At 33.4% G+C, this 15659-nt stretch overlaps 1 protein-coding gene across 1 annotated transcript; it reads right to left on the bottom strand.

Moving 5' to 3' along the window:
• Positions 1-3144: 3144 nt before the first annotated feature.
• On the bottom strand, positions 3145-5850 carry LOC129801063 (opsin, ultraviolet-sensitive). The gene is made up of 4 exons (XM_055845821.1): positions 5681-5850; positions 4800-4930; positions 4436-4742; positions 3145-3783 (listed from the first exon to the last, which is right to left on the bottom strand). Exons 1-4 carry the CDS (start codon positions 5848-5850, stop codon positions 3333-3335), a joined length of 1059 nt encoding a protein of 352 aa, XP_055701796.1. The 3' UTR covers positions 3145-3332.
• Positions 5851-15659: the final 9809 nt, after the last annotated feature.

Genomic DNA, 15659 nt, shown 5'->3' with positions numbered 1-15659 from the left:
GAGATGTGAGTCGAAATTCTCTCTGATGCGGGCGGCGGCTCTGAAAAATATTGGTGACAACCGGCTGGCTAAACTTAATAAAATGTTTTCTTCTGTATGTTTTTATTAAATTTTACTTAAAAATTATATATAGTAGAGTCTTCCAAATTCGAACGCTCGGTGGGTATTTTTGACTTTTCTCACCTTCAAAATTCGAACGATGTTTTCAAAACTAAGAGCCTTGACAGACATGAGGATTAGCCGAGAGACGGCTTAGCGTAATTATATTAGAAATTATGGTTAAACTATATTTCCATCATTTTCCACTAAGTCGTCTCTCGGCTTAAGTCGTAAGTGTGTCTAGAGCATAACGGAATTTATGTGAGATTAAATTGTACTTTGAATCAAATACCCGTACTTTCTCACAAATCTTCGTTGTGGTGAACTTCCTCTTCATTTTATTAGAATTTTTAAAAAATTCAGGAAGCAGCACAGAAAAATTATTTTCTATCATACACAACACTATTTTTTTTAACGTAACCCCACAAGTGACATTTTGAATTTAACCATCATTCGAATTTGAGAGATTCTATTGTATACTTTAATTGTATATTTCACTCAAAATAATATATTGCAACTGGCAAAAATTAAAATATTTCCACCCAAGAAATTTGAGTTATTTTGAGAAGAAACGGGTATTCATTTTATCTGCAACCATATCTGATATTATTTGTATAAATTAGAGAGTAGAAAAAAAATTGCTGTTGACTTTATTGCAGATTGACAATATCGGCGGGGGTTAACTCTATTGGAGTCACACCGTATTTCATTTGAAATGTTTTTAAAACTTTTTTATTGAATAATCCGGCGTATCATTGTTTTGTTGTTTTGCCACCGGTCGTCAAAAGCGTTTCAGCACACAAAACCTCAAACTCAAACAGCAAAATGTCGTTAGAATAGAATCTGAATTTATAACAAGAGAGAGATACAAGATATATTGTTGTCACTCGCTATATTTACGCCTCGTACACCTTCTTATTCGTTACACCTTGAAAAACGACGCCGACGGCTCAGAATATAAAACGAATAAGTCGCGAATGGACAGCTTAACAGGAGAACGATTTCAAAGATTTCAAGCTGAGATTTATCATGCTGAATATAGTATTTTTAAGGTTTGAATAATATTCAAAGGGGAGGTAAAGGCTGTCAAGGAGTACTCGAAAAGTGGAAAAAATGACTTATTCAACTTATTCGATTTACATTCTGACAAGTCCAAATGATCTTCTAACAAGTTTTGGCACTCCACAAAAAGGTAAATTTTGTCGCACCCTGTTATTATTGGAGTTATTGAACTCGTAAAAAATTCAATTTATATATTAGAATAATCTGTTACTATTATTTATTCGAGAGGACATAATCACAGCGAACAGACTGGGATTTTCTACATGGTCATTGCTTTTTTACACCTGGAAAAAATATTCAAAAAATTGCGGCACCAAACAAATTTTTCACGAATTTGATGTTTTTTCCGTTCTCTGAGACAATATTCCTTAAAAAGAAAATGATTTATTAGTAAAATTTGCCAAATCTAAATACCTCGAATTAAGAGCAAAAAGCAATTGACCGCTCAATTGCTCTTTGCTCTTTTCTCAAAGTATTTATAATCGGAAAATTTTACTAATATATCATTTTATTTTTAAAGAATATTGTCTCATAAGGCGTAAAAAATATCAAATTAGTCCAAAAATTGGTTTGGTGCCGCAATTTTTCGATTATTTTTTCCACATGTAAAAAAGCAATAAAGGCGTAAAAAAGCAATTACCATGTAGAAAAGTCCAGTCTGTTCGGTGTGAATATTGTCAACTTCATCAACAAAATGACAGATGTCTGCTTCGCTATCCGGATGGATTTTTTGAATTTGTTTAACGTTTAACATCTCGAAAATATAATACAAGATTTTTTTAAGAATCAGAATGAAAGTTTAAAAATAAGTTTAAAAAGACATAATTAGATAATTCTATGCTACTGTACTTCATTTATTAAACAAAAATATCACAGGATAATTAATTTTCCTCCGAAAACTAAAAAAAAAGTAACCGCCGAGAACTCGTCCGGATTAGGATCCGGATTAGAGAGCGGGCACTGTACCTTTTTTATATCGCTCCTTGGAAATTACAAAAGGCCAACTCACTTTTTGGCGATTTTGAGGTTTTAATGCGCTCAGACAGAGAATTTAATAAAATTTCAGATGATATGTGTCAATAAATTTCGTCATTAGAAAAGTTTTTCAAAATTTTACTCTTTATGATTGTTTGCGTGTTTTTGTTTGAAGTCAAGGGGCACAAAATAGATTTATCGTTCAAATTTTTGTGAAACAAGGGACTAACTCAAGCAAGTTGATCCCGTGTCATTCTAATTTCATGAAAATTTGCGCATCATTTAGAATGACAAAGAGCTAACTCATAAAAAAAACATATTTTGAAAGGTAAAAATATGTATGTTTCGATGTTTATAATAATGCTCATACAAATAGAAAAGAATTAAATTGTTTTTATTAACATACTTAATTGATATAATTATTTATACAAAGTTGAATCTTTCATGCTGTCTCCTGAAAAATGGCTCAGATTGAGTTGGCCCCTTGTAATTTCCAAGGTGCGATATGATCCCTTGTTCCTCAAATATTTTACCAATATATAATTAAAAAATTCTAAATAAATCATAAAGGAAGTCTTTAGGTTTCGCACATAGGTACTCTGGCCTCAAACAATTCATATTTTTTCCATAATTCTAATAAATCTGGCCTATGGCAATTAGCTTGTCTTAACTCTTTAAGGACGAGAGGGTCAAAAATTGAGAGTCAGAAAAAAATCACTTTTTCTGACTTTTTAGAGCAAAATATGACTTTAGAAGGCCGTAGGAAAACTTTCATTTTTGGGTCACCGGTGACCCAACCGTCTTTAAAGGGTTAAGTTACACATTTTCTGGAAAAAATGGGTCAGATGTATTACAAAAAAAAATCCGGGAAAAATATAAAGTGTTCGAAGCCAGAATATGTGCGAAAACCGAAAGCCTTCCACTACATCTGATTTTTTTTAATTCTTACCTCTAATCTTTCGTTGCAGCACTCCTTTTTCCCAATCAAATTTCGTCCATTTTTTTTTTAGTGATTTTTCATACACCTGAACACATCGATGCACATTACACTGACACATTTAACATTTTTTTCACATTATCAGCCCAGTTATTCATGAATATTGCACGAAACACCATGTGGGAAAATTCATTGGCAGAATCATGAATCTCCTGAGAAATCTCTTAAGGCACAATTTCCAGTTCTCCTTGCAATTACTTCACTGAAGCGTCTCTTCTTGTTGATGCTCCTCCGAAATTGTGAATTCCCTGACGATGCGCCTTGTTGTGGCACCACGCGTAAAAGATGTGACATACTGCAGATTTTTCTTCTTGCCAAAACTCATGAACATCCGCTGAATCTCTTGGCGAAATCTTGGATGAGTCAGGGCATAGACGTAGGGATTTAGACAAGCTGCTGTCTTGCAGAAGAATGCTGGCAGCATTGATCCAAATGGAGTTAGAAGAGAGCGATACTTTGAAATTCCCAGGAGAGCTACTATGGCATAAGGAGTCCATGCTATGAACCACAGAGCTATGATGCCAAATACCACAGCGGCCAGTTTGAGTTCAGTTTTGTTGCGATCCTTGGAACACTGAAGGCGATTTGTAAATGCAACTGCACGAAGAATTTGCATATAGCAATAAGCAATGGTGCAGAATGGGACACACCTGAGAAAAAAATGATCTAAAGGCTCACGAGAAATTGAAATGAAGTATTTTATTTTAGAAATAAAATCCCAAAAGTCAAAATCCCGAAAGCCAAAATCCCGGAAGCCAGAATCCCGAAAGTCAAAATCCCAGAAGCCAAAATCCCGGAAGCCAGAATCCCGAAAGTCAAAATCCCGAAAGCCAAAATCCCGGAAACCAGAATCATGAAAGTCAAAATCCCAGAAGACAAAATCCCGGAAGCCAGAATCCCGAAAGTCAAAATCCCGGAAGCCAAAATCCCGGAAACCAGAATCATCAAAGTCAAAATCCCAGAAGCCAAAATCCCGGAAGCCAGAATCCCGAAAGTTAAAATCCCGGAAGCTAAAATCCCGGAAGCCAGAATTATGACAGTCAAAATCACGAAGGCTAAAAACCGGAAAAGCCAAAATCCCGAAAACCACAATTCTGAAAGCTCCAAATTCTGAAAGCTCCGGGAAACTCTGAAGGCTTCTCGGGCGCCAAAATCCCGAAAAAGCCAAAAACTGGAAAAGCCAAAACCCGAAAGTCAAAATGCTCATTGGATCAAAATCCCAAAATCCAAAATCCCAAAAAGCCAAAATCCCGAAAACTAAACTTTTCTAATTTTTAAACTAAATTAAGTATTTGAACTTACCATGCGCATACAAAGTATACCACTAGGAAAATCTTGGCTCGCGGTGTTGGATTCAAGTAGTCAAAGCTGCAGCAGGTGATATACCCCTCAGGAACATACCGACCTAAACCAATGTCTAAAAGGGGAATTCCAGAGAAGAAAAGTGCATAGAGCCACACAAATACAATAGCAATCCGTAAATGAGCTACTGAACGCTGGCTACTCAATGGATAAACAATTACGTGGTATCTCTCAATGGCTATAGCTGTGAGTGTTCCAATTGATACAGTACCAGTTAAACCGCCAATAAATCCATACAACCGGCAGGCTGGCAGAAGGGAAAAATTAGTATACATGACCCCCCGGCTGTTATTCACAAACATACCAAGTGCTCCAAGGGCTGGTCCATGGTGGAAACTGTTGTAAATCACGACTGGAATTTTGGCCATCATGCCTAAATCACTGAGTGCCAGATTAATTACAAAGATGTTCGAAGGAGTCCTCAGGCTGCGACACCTTTGGGAAATAATTAAATTTTTCCTCCTGACAATGAAAATGAACTGCAATTTGCACAAATGGTGCAAAAAGATAAAATGAAATTGGGACAAAATGTGTTTCAATTCAGACTATTTTTGAGTTCTTGCGAGTCCTCATCCATCAAGAATTCGATGAAAATTAATATTCTTCATGAGACATCGAAGATTTATAGCTTATGTGACCGAAAGTTTTAAAAAGTTCCTATCAGTGCTTTATAGTTAATCGAATGTGGGGAAACTTTCCCGAACAAGCAACTTAATCAACCCTCAAGAAATTCCTGTGTACAAGATATCAAGGAAAGAAAGTTCCAAGGATCTAGAAAAGAACATCCTTATAATAGAAGAATTACGTAGAAGACATGTGAATAATGCGAAAAAAGGCAACAAAAGATTGTCATCTAAATTTGCTATAAATGTTATTCTTTGAACAAATATTTACTTATTTGTTCTAGACTTCCAGTTCAGGAGACGCTCCCGGGAAATAAATCTAGAGGACACTCATATACGACTATACTGGCGGATATTGCTCTAAAATTCTTGGGGTTAGTGCAGAAAAATACTTATGTCAATATTCTGGCTAAAATATCTCTCGTATCCTCATATATAAAATTCTTTCGTATCTATGAATTATGCTTGATACTAAAAAAATGTCCTAATGGTATTTCTCTTAAGATTTAAGAATTCAAAGACAGAATATTAAATGTTGTTTGGTATTTTTGCGATGACTTACCGACAGAACATGTAAATCACAAGAGAGTTTCCAGTTATTCCAAGGATCATCATGCAAATGTAAGCCAATCCCATGGCGAAATGTTCCTGGGCTGTTGGAGGCTGAGCCCTGAGCCAGAACAAACTCACTGCACTAAGAAGGTCAGGATCAATTTTTCCACGAAATTCCATTGCAATGCTGAAATTTCTGCGAAAAGATTAAGGCTTAGGGTAAATTAAGCTAATTCAAAACCTGCTCTAAATGGAAATTTTTCGCTACTCCAAATGGAAACGTCATTGTTTTCATGATAAATACAGTACTAAATTATTATATTTATATATTTTCTATACCACAGTTACATTTATGTCATATTTCTGGATAATGTTAGTTAAATTAAGTGCTAATCTTTATTGTTAACGGTACGTGAAGTTTTCAAATGAAATAATAACTTATTTCGTGAACAAAAAGGCTTTTCTGAAGTGTCTGCAAATGCTTCAATAGGAAACACCGGAAATATGATTTTTTTTGCAGAGATTTTCTTATTGTTTTAGATGGGAAAGGAGAAAAGACCAGGAATAATAACAAATCCTGCACTCAGAAGCAACTCTACAAGGTTTTGGAAGCCTTTCTTCGCGGTTTCACTTACACTGTTTGTCTCCAATTAGAAACTTTTCCCATATCTCCATTTGGATTAATATTTTTCCAATAGAAGTATTTTAAGCTCGCGTATTTTTCTTGTATTTAAGAAGTTTACAAATTATATCTAAAGAATTTTCACTAAACAGTCACATTCTAGAAGAGACAAGGAGCAAACTTATGCAATTCTCTTCAGAAATAATATGAACTTAATATGTGTTAAATCTTCTGTCAAAGTTAAAGCGTCTGGAGATGGTTTTGAAATAGGACATTTACCCTAATGTTGCAGCGATTGCATTTAATCTCTCATTTCCCTGCATAAACATACAAAATATCAATTTTAACATTCTCTGTTATCTATTACTTGTATAATATAGGAAAAGGAAAGATAATTCAACAGCTAAAATTTTTCTAAATTGCTTCTTATTATCACCATAACATCAAAAAAAAAATATAATGTATGTGCTTCAGGATTAGATCTCCAAAAAAGTCAATGTCATTTATATTAATCTTGAATGATCATAATTATCTCTCTCTCAATTTAATTCTATATATAACGTTTCGAAATCACTTTTTTATACAGCCAAAGTAAATGTATAATGCATTTTCTTCAGGTGTTCAAAAAATAGATAGTAGGTTCAGATGTTTGCACTGGATTCCACTTTAGTTCATGTAACATTTTAGAAGCAAGTTTTCTTTGTACTAAATATACAATACGGCACAATACATTACAATACTACTCCAATGAAGAGAGGAAATCTTTCTCCTGAACTTTATTTTAGTACACGACTGTTCTCAATTGTTGCTGCATAACCGACTTTTCTTTATTATTAATGTCTCGACTATTTTCTCCAGTCCTTGTCATGTTCCAAAACTACCAAAGACCCGTGACAAGAACCAACATTGAAAAAAGACGGTTACGTTATAAAAACATGAAAACAATCATGTATTAAAAAAATTATCGGGATAAGGATTTCCACTTATCATTTTTCATTGAAATATCACTATTATTCAAAGATGAATTACTTAATAATAATAATACTACAGTGAAAACATATAGTTTTAAAAAAATGTAGAACAGATGAAATTGAAGCACTTGAACTCTACACCGAAATTTCCATGGCAATCACTAATTTGAGAGAAATTTGTTATAACAAAACTATATTACACAATAAGGTAATATTTGCAACGCATTTCAACTTATGAACTTTACATGCAAATAGTTGAACACAAAGTGCTCAGATGAGGTTTCTAATTCCCCACAATTATGTACAGAAGATGAAAGGGAGAAATGCGACTGTGGTTATACCGTGGTATAACTCTTTGACGCTGAATAATTTTAATATTGTGAAGTGTTTTCTTGATATTCCAATAAATAAAAAATGTGTTTTAATGTAGAATATTCTGCAAAGCGTACAAATTTTGAGAACAGGCCTTCTTGTAAACGAGGGTTTTTGAAATGCACCCCACTGTGCTATGCACCTGTAATGTCGGTAAGTTTTCCCCTTTGTGGTTTATTTCCACAATGAATTCCATCCATTGTTTGTATAACACTTCCAATTGTGTCTTGACTAAAATAGAAAATATGTCAGACTTTCTATTTTATTTCGAAAACTTTCTAAATTGAAAATCTAGTAAACCTAATAAATAGAAAATCTTCGAAAGTCTAAAGTTAAAATTCACATATTCACCACTCTATCGCTTTATGTTCTTTTACTTCGAATTTTCGTAGTTCTTGGGCATCAATCAATAAATTATTATATATTATTATAATTTATTATTATTATTGATAATAATTATTATTATTTTTGTGTAGTTTTGTGGAATTTTAGGATGGCAGAACGTTTGAACATCAATTTCATTACAAAGAATGTCCTCATCATGAACTTTTGTAATAACTCGTCTGTTTAAATTTTCGAATTTGCAACGAATTTTTGAATTTCTCTCCGGTTAAGAACTCTTTCAACGGAGAGAATTCTCAAATCAGGAAAATTATTATTCTGAACGTAAGAATAGTGTCCGCATCTTTTTTCTTAACCACAAAAGAAGAAAATTACACTTCATGTTCTTCAGTAAAACATTGATTTTGTGATTATAAGATGTTCGAAAAACGAATATATTACTCACTCAACTATTAAGAGAGATTCTTTTGATCACCAAAAAGGTAGGCAAATCAAACAGAAGTGAAGTTCAGTGGAATTTTTTATATCGAAAGGGAAATTTCGAATCAAAATACCCTCGCTTAAGTGCTACATAACTTCCAAGATAATTTTGAAAATTTTATAGACATGGTTTAGAACAGTATCACAAACTGTTTTAAATCTATTTTGACTGTTGTGGACCGGAAAATAAGAAAATGTATAATTGTACTCTTCCTATGAAAAATGAATATGTTTTTTTTTAGAACTTTACTGTTCTCAAGTGCTTCTGCATTATCGAATTTTCTTTTAATTTGTTCCAGTCTTAACTGTTTTTCAGTCGAAACAGTCGTAACAGGAACCCACACAAAGAAAAGTCGATACTGCAGAAGCAATTATGAACAGTAAAGTGCCAAAAAAACATGCTCATTTTTCATTGGAATAGCACCATAATGCAAACAAAATAAAAGGGCAATTGAATAGTAAAACCAAGTAAAATAAGTCTGTGTATTATTTTATCGAAGCACTTTGATTTATTTTATTTATACTATAGAAAATATCTCACCTCCACAAACTTTCTTTTACAGAAGTTAGATTCACATTGTCTTCATCATTTTCTATGACAAAGAATGATTTCAATGCTTCCATTTATAAATGCTTAATCACTCAAATGAAAAGTGGAGAAAATAATCTGAAAAACAAGCAGAGGATATTACAAAATATCAATGAAACTAGAGTATTCCCTCAGGCTTTAAGTGACAATAGACATTTTAATTAAAATTTTTATACAATACTCGAGAAAAATCTCAGGAATGAAATGAATGTATTTTTTTTTCAAAACCAATAAATTTCTTCCTTATGCAGATTTTATTATATTGAAATAACAAATTGAGGATAATGAAAAATATGAAACTTTTTGTAGTTATAGAAAAGCCTTCGAATTTTATCTCATACAAAGCGTTTAAATTTAAATTATTTCAAGGAATCTTTGCGAATAAATTTATGGAGTATCCTCCAGAGGATTTCTTTATTTACTGGGAACTTTATTGAGATGTTGTGGTGAAATGTTCCATGAACTTGAGAATAAATGAATAAAATTTTCCTTCACTTAATGAGCGTCACTTGACCAGGAAAATCGGATTAAGAAAATCACGTAGTTCATTTTGCGATAGCAGCGAAAACATTTAGCACAGATTTTAATTTTAATTAATAAGCTTTTCTGAACATAAAATAGTATTATCAAAGAACACTTCAGTTGAATCATCCAAAACACAAATAAAAGTGAGAAAGTTCAGGTAACGCACGAAAAACTGAGCAAAACATCTTGTCAGGATGAAAGACAAAATATGACTGAGATGTTCTTTGCTGCAGTAAGCATCAATTTGAGGAGAAAATATATTTTCCTCGACTTTTCTCCAGAGATACTTCGTTGTGTGGAAAGTGAGAGTTCCCTTGAATTTAATTTATATCGCAAAAGTTTTCATGACACAAGGAAACACTTCCGGGAAGTGATTTTCAATCATCTTAATACATTGTACTTGTTTTAGGAGGGACAATTAAATTTTGTGGTTTTATTGATTGGGAAAATTGTTTGTTGGCCCCCTTGAGGATTTATTTCTATTACAATTACAAATACCTCTCCAACAAAAGCAACAAAATAAATTGGGATTTAGCTGGTCAACAAATTTATTTATTACTTTTTAATTAAATCTCATTTGTTCTTATAGAGAGGCTTATTTTTAAGTATGATGTTCTGGAGCATTATGTTTCATAATTACCAAAACAAACTAAATTTACTTATATAATGAAAAACCTTCCCCTCTTGGTAAAAATGAGACTTTACTTCTGAAATTGGGTACTAGACTAATTGCGTTCCAGGATAAGCTCGATGGATTGATAAATATTAAGTACTGAAACAATAAAATTTAATAAAAAAGTTTACAAAGTATTCCAATTCAGCAGAATACCGCAATTCCTGATATAATGCAATATTCTAAAAATTACTTTAGAGATTTGTTTTTTTTTCTTAAATTTCATTTCATTTCATTTCATTTATAAATAAAGTAGAAAATATACAATTGAATTCAAGACAAATAATTCAGTTCATAAAAGTTTTATTACCGGCTTAAAACTGATTGAATCTTATGAAAAAACAGATCCTTTCTCACGAGTTTGAGCTTACCAGGAAGTTTCTATCCTCTTCGTGAAAATAAATTGAAATTGAAAATTGAAAATATAATTCAAGGCTATTTGCTGTGTATGCAGTGGTATGCCAGAAGCCAGACTAAATAAACTATAAAATCATACATATAAGAAAATGAAATTGTAAAGATTCTCAGTTAATAATCTCATATTAGGTGAGATTCTTAACAATCTCACCTACTATAATCCTAACAAAATTTCATGTCGTCCGATCGACCTCAAACTTGGCCAAAATGTGTTTCAGCACTTCCTAATCACGAATATATATGTGGCTATTTTACGTTCCCGGCCGGCCGGCCGGCCGCTCTTTGGAGCTTAATAGCTCCTAAACTAAAAAAGATATCGACTTGCGGTTTTCGGCAAAGGTTATATATCGGGTGAAAATTGCAACTTGGTGCATTGACCCCCCACCCCCCACCCCTCCTTCCGCCATTTTGAAGACCCCCCATTTTTTGTTTTCTCAATAGCTCCGCCCCTATGGCATCGAGCGGGCTCAAATTTTAGTATGTTATAGCTGGGCCTTAGAGCTTTCCATCAATACCAAACTTAAGGTCCCCCGACCACCCTGACCCGAGCTATAAGGGTCCAAAAAAAATTTCTTAAAATGGCCATAACTCCGGTTCTAATTGTCAGAATTTAAAAAGTGAGGGCTTTTTGGAAAGCTCTTGTGAAATGCCACTTCCCCTTTTAACATCGCAAGTTCATAAAACCACCGCTAGGGGCGCTATTATTAAAAAGAAAATTTTTAAATCTTATAAGTTAAATAACTCAAAAATTCCATTGTGCATCGGGCTGAAATTTTAGTATGTTGTAGCCGTTGATTATACCTATCAAACAAAAAAAACCTTAAGTCGATCCATAACCCGTGACCCGAGCTATAAGGGGTCAAAGTTCGAACATTGACCGGCCTCTATCTCCGGTTCTAACTAACATAGCGACCTAAATTTTACCTTTTTGGTTTCGTCTCAATGAGCACTTTCAGATGGAAGTTCAAAAAGTCACCACAGGTGGCGCTGTGATAGCATCAAAATTCATCGAAATTCAAAGTCACTTTTCTCAAAAACGGCATTGTGCAAGTTAATGAAATTTTAGTATGTTGTAGTCCAGTCTAGGACGTTTCCAAAATGGTGCGTATGTGCGCTGTGGTTTCAATAGAACCGGAGATATGAGGGGTCAAAGTTCACGAAATTCAAAAAATCATATCTCCGGTTATATGTGACCGATTTTGATGAATGAGGGCTTAAACGAAAGATCTCACCAAATGCTACAACTTTCTAGAATATTTGAACTTCGTGGGACCAACACCAGGGTCGCCACAGTCGAAAAACCAATTTCAATATCACATAACCTCAATTATCTCGACTGTCGCTGAACCGATTTTGATGATTACTTCAACATAATTGTAGAGCACATTTGTCTCTACATTTCGTCCATACATCATTTTCCACTCAGACTACGCTATCACTCCGATTTTGCCGTTTAAGTGTGAAAAAATTGATTTTTCCAATAATAACGCTTTGAAATCACTCAGATGCCAATTTGACTGCCTCTACTCCACAAAGACACTTAAAATATGGTTTTAAATGGAAAGTCCCACAAAAGAAAACAATTCTTTGATTTAGTTGAAGTTCAACAAATGACTACTTGGGGCACTCTGAATGAAAAAAAAAGTTAAGAAACAAAAAACCTCGCTTATCTTGGCTTCTGAGTAATCGATGAGATCATGTTCTATAAGAAAATTATAGAGTACATTCTGGTCTACATTTCACCCATATATCACTTTTGTGCCAGTTCATCCAAATCCTTGATATTTTGGTTTAAATACAAAATTTGTATAATTTCACGAATTTGATTCAAGATAACTGAATGGCGTCTCCCAACTTCAGCTCCAAATCGAATTTGCATGCACTCCGAGTTAGCTCACGTTAAGAATCTCACCTACATAAGCCGGTTAGGATTATCTGTCCCTTTTCGAGATATTGAAGACCTCATGTCACAATCTTTAACCGTTTGGCTTGTAGATCTGCTAATGGCAAAACGGGCAACCATACAACAGCACGTCCTTTTCGAAAAATATATCTGATTCGCATTTATGCCAAATATGAGTTCTAGGGAGTGAAAAATGTAAATTTTGAAGTGTCCAAAAATCAACTGATCTATAATCCTGGGTACTCTTTTCAGCCAGAAACCGGATAATTCTAAAATCGAAATCAAAAGCTAAAAAAGGAAATTTTGATTTCCTAATGATCCTGTACACTGACTCTTGTAAGTTTCTGATTGAATTTCGAAGTGCTTCGAGTGTCAACTTGTGTCTTAACTGAAGTCAAAGTGGGAAATTCGGTCTAATTTTTCGTTCTTCAATTTGACTTTATTTTGCCAACGTTTCGATCCTGGTTGGGATCTTCTTCAGGGCATTAAAGTGCTTGGGAGAACCAATGTCAGGGAAAAGACACAAAAATGTACTATTTTTTACTTTCATAGGACACTTCGACAAGTCACCTCTCATCACCAGATGAAGACTGAATCAACTTGTGTTAGTCTTTACTTTCCATTGCGAGGAAAATCAAAACAACAAGGATTGTTGTAAGTGTACCAAATTTCGGCCAGCTTGCAATTTCGGTCATTTCTTTTGTTCCTCAAATTTCCAGGAATTTTTAGTTTTTGCGTACTCTAGAGATTATACAATGCGAAAAAGCGAAAAATAAAAGTCGCTTCAAAGAACGAGAAGATGTGAAAAAGATCTTGGAAGAAATCCGGAAGAGCAAGGAACTATGAGAATTAAGGTGGCCGAAATAGTGCTCAAAATCATGTCTATATTTTTTATTCTTTTCAAAACATATTAACATTAAACCTACCGACCGTTTTTGTCTTGGAAAAGAGCAAAAAATTAAAATTTAAACACTGAAAAATATTTTACATTACATGCACATTTTAAGAAATTCATAAAGTTTGATAGTGACATTGTACCATTTAAATATGTGTTAATTTTAAACCGGTCAATTTGACCGGTTCACAATGTTCCAAAAAACACACCTTAAAAAGAAGTAACGAAATATTTTAATTTTGTATTAAAAATATTACATTTCTAACACTTAGGAAATTCCACGCAACTATGCCGTAATTTGGTACACTTACCCTATAATTTTACTTACTGACCCATTATAATTTCCCTAATTATAACTTTATTTGAAAATTCGTAATTCAGTTTAGATTTTTCGAACATCAATGACATTTTATGGAAATAGAAAGCCTATTTTACTTTTTAGCCGAGACACTTTTGAAGAATCAAACTTCAACTTTGAGCACACTGATCCTCTTTTTGTTTTGGTGTTCGAGTAGATTACCAAAAATTAGATTTGGCGCCACTTGCGATGATCGGACGAACTTATAAAGAGTTCCAAAGATCAGTTTCGAAAACCAAAGAAAAGACATTTTTATCTCTCATTTCGTCCACATCAGGGGTGAGCAAGAACCGTTTGAAACCGAATAAATGTCAAAATAAGTTTGACAAAATAAATTTTGACCATTGACGGACAATTTTAATTTGACATTTGTTCTGTTTTAAGAGATTCTTGTTCACTTCTGGTCCACATGGGAGCCTAAGTGTTTTTTTTCGAATTTCGACGTGTCTGGGGTGTCAAAATATTTTTGCTCTTTTGAGAAGAAAATCAAAGCAACAAGATTTTTAATTAACAGCCTTCTTTAGTGTGATATTTCAAATTTTTTTCTTCCTTGTGCGAAAATTTATTTTGAAATTTCGAAATTAAGTGTGAATTCTTCGTGCGAATGAAATTCCATTCACCTTTTATTTAAGACACTATTGGAAAATAAAATTCCAGAATTCGAAGAATTAACTTTCGTTTCTCTTAAACAATGTAATCAATTTTTTTAGGTATTAATTCATAAAATTTTCATATTGGGCGTAATAAGTAAGCCCAATTTTCTTATTCACAGGTGGAGGGGAATTCTGTAACGTTCTGGCAGTGCCATATGACAAATTGGGTTCGAATCTTAGCAGAGCTTTTTCGAAAATGCGATTATGTAGCCATGATATTGCCATTTCAGTTCACGTGGCATTGTCAGAAGTCACATATTTGAGATTTCTGGCAATTCAAATGACAATGAATTTTGTTAAACAAATCAACCAAGATGTACTGTATTTTCAAAAAATCATCAAGTAAAGGGATTTCATTTTCGGCATTTTCTAACTCATATGATATGACAAAAAAAGCTCGAATGGCATTGTCAGGTTTCGAACTCACGCGTGACAGTGCCACGAAAATTACAGAATTCCCCTACTGGACTCTGGTTCTCCATTAGTGTCTTGGATAAAATTATCGTTGATATTCGAAACCTTGAAATTCAATTTCGAATTTTCGAACTAAATTTCTGTACAAAGTTGGGAAAATTTATAAAATATCATCACATTAAGGAGCTCTTAAAAGAATTACTTAATCTTTATGAGGGGAATTATATAATGTAATAAGAATATTAAAAGCGTAGTTGCTTTTTGTTTTTTAGGTGTGATTCTTTCACACCCAAGACACTTCTAGATTCGAATTGGAAGTACTTCAGCTACCTACGGACAAGATGAAAAGGAAAAATGTCGTTCCTCCAGCTTTCGAAAACGATCTTCGAATTTTTAAACTCGAGCTGTAAAAAGCAAATGTTTCGCTTGCAATGAATTGTTGGTATTCTAAGCAATTTAATTAAATGATTGCAAGTAAGTTTTAAAGTTTCTTGTTTTACAAATTGATGGTTAAGGTTAAATGTTATAAGAAGCTTTATTTTTATTCGCTGTGATATTTTTAGGCGACTAATTTTACCTATAAGCTGACTGAGGCCTTAGATGTTTTAATTAGCCGTCCAATTAATTCAAAGTAAGTTTATTATGTTTCTAGGGCTTTTTCTCCAATCTCTTGTAATGGATATTTGGCAGAATTTATTTTATTCTCTCCTCAATCAAGATTTTCTAAGTTATCATCAGCTTATGACCTTTTGACATCTCTTCCCAATTGATTTGT

The sequence above is a fragment of the Phlebotomus papatasi genome, chromosome 2 (assembly GCF_024763615.1).
Source record: "Phlebotomus papatasi isolate M1 chromosome 2, Ppap_2.1, whole genome shotgun sequence".
NCBI lineage: Eukaryota > Metazoa > Arthropoda > Insecta > Diptera > Psychodidae > Phlebotomus > Phlebotomus papatasi.
This window is presented reverse-complemented; position numbering and strand designations above follow the sequence as displayed.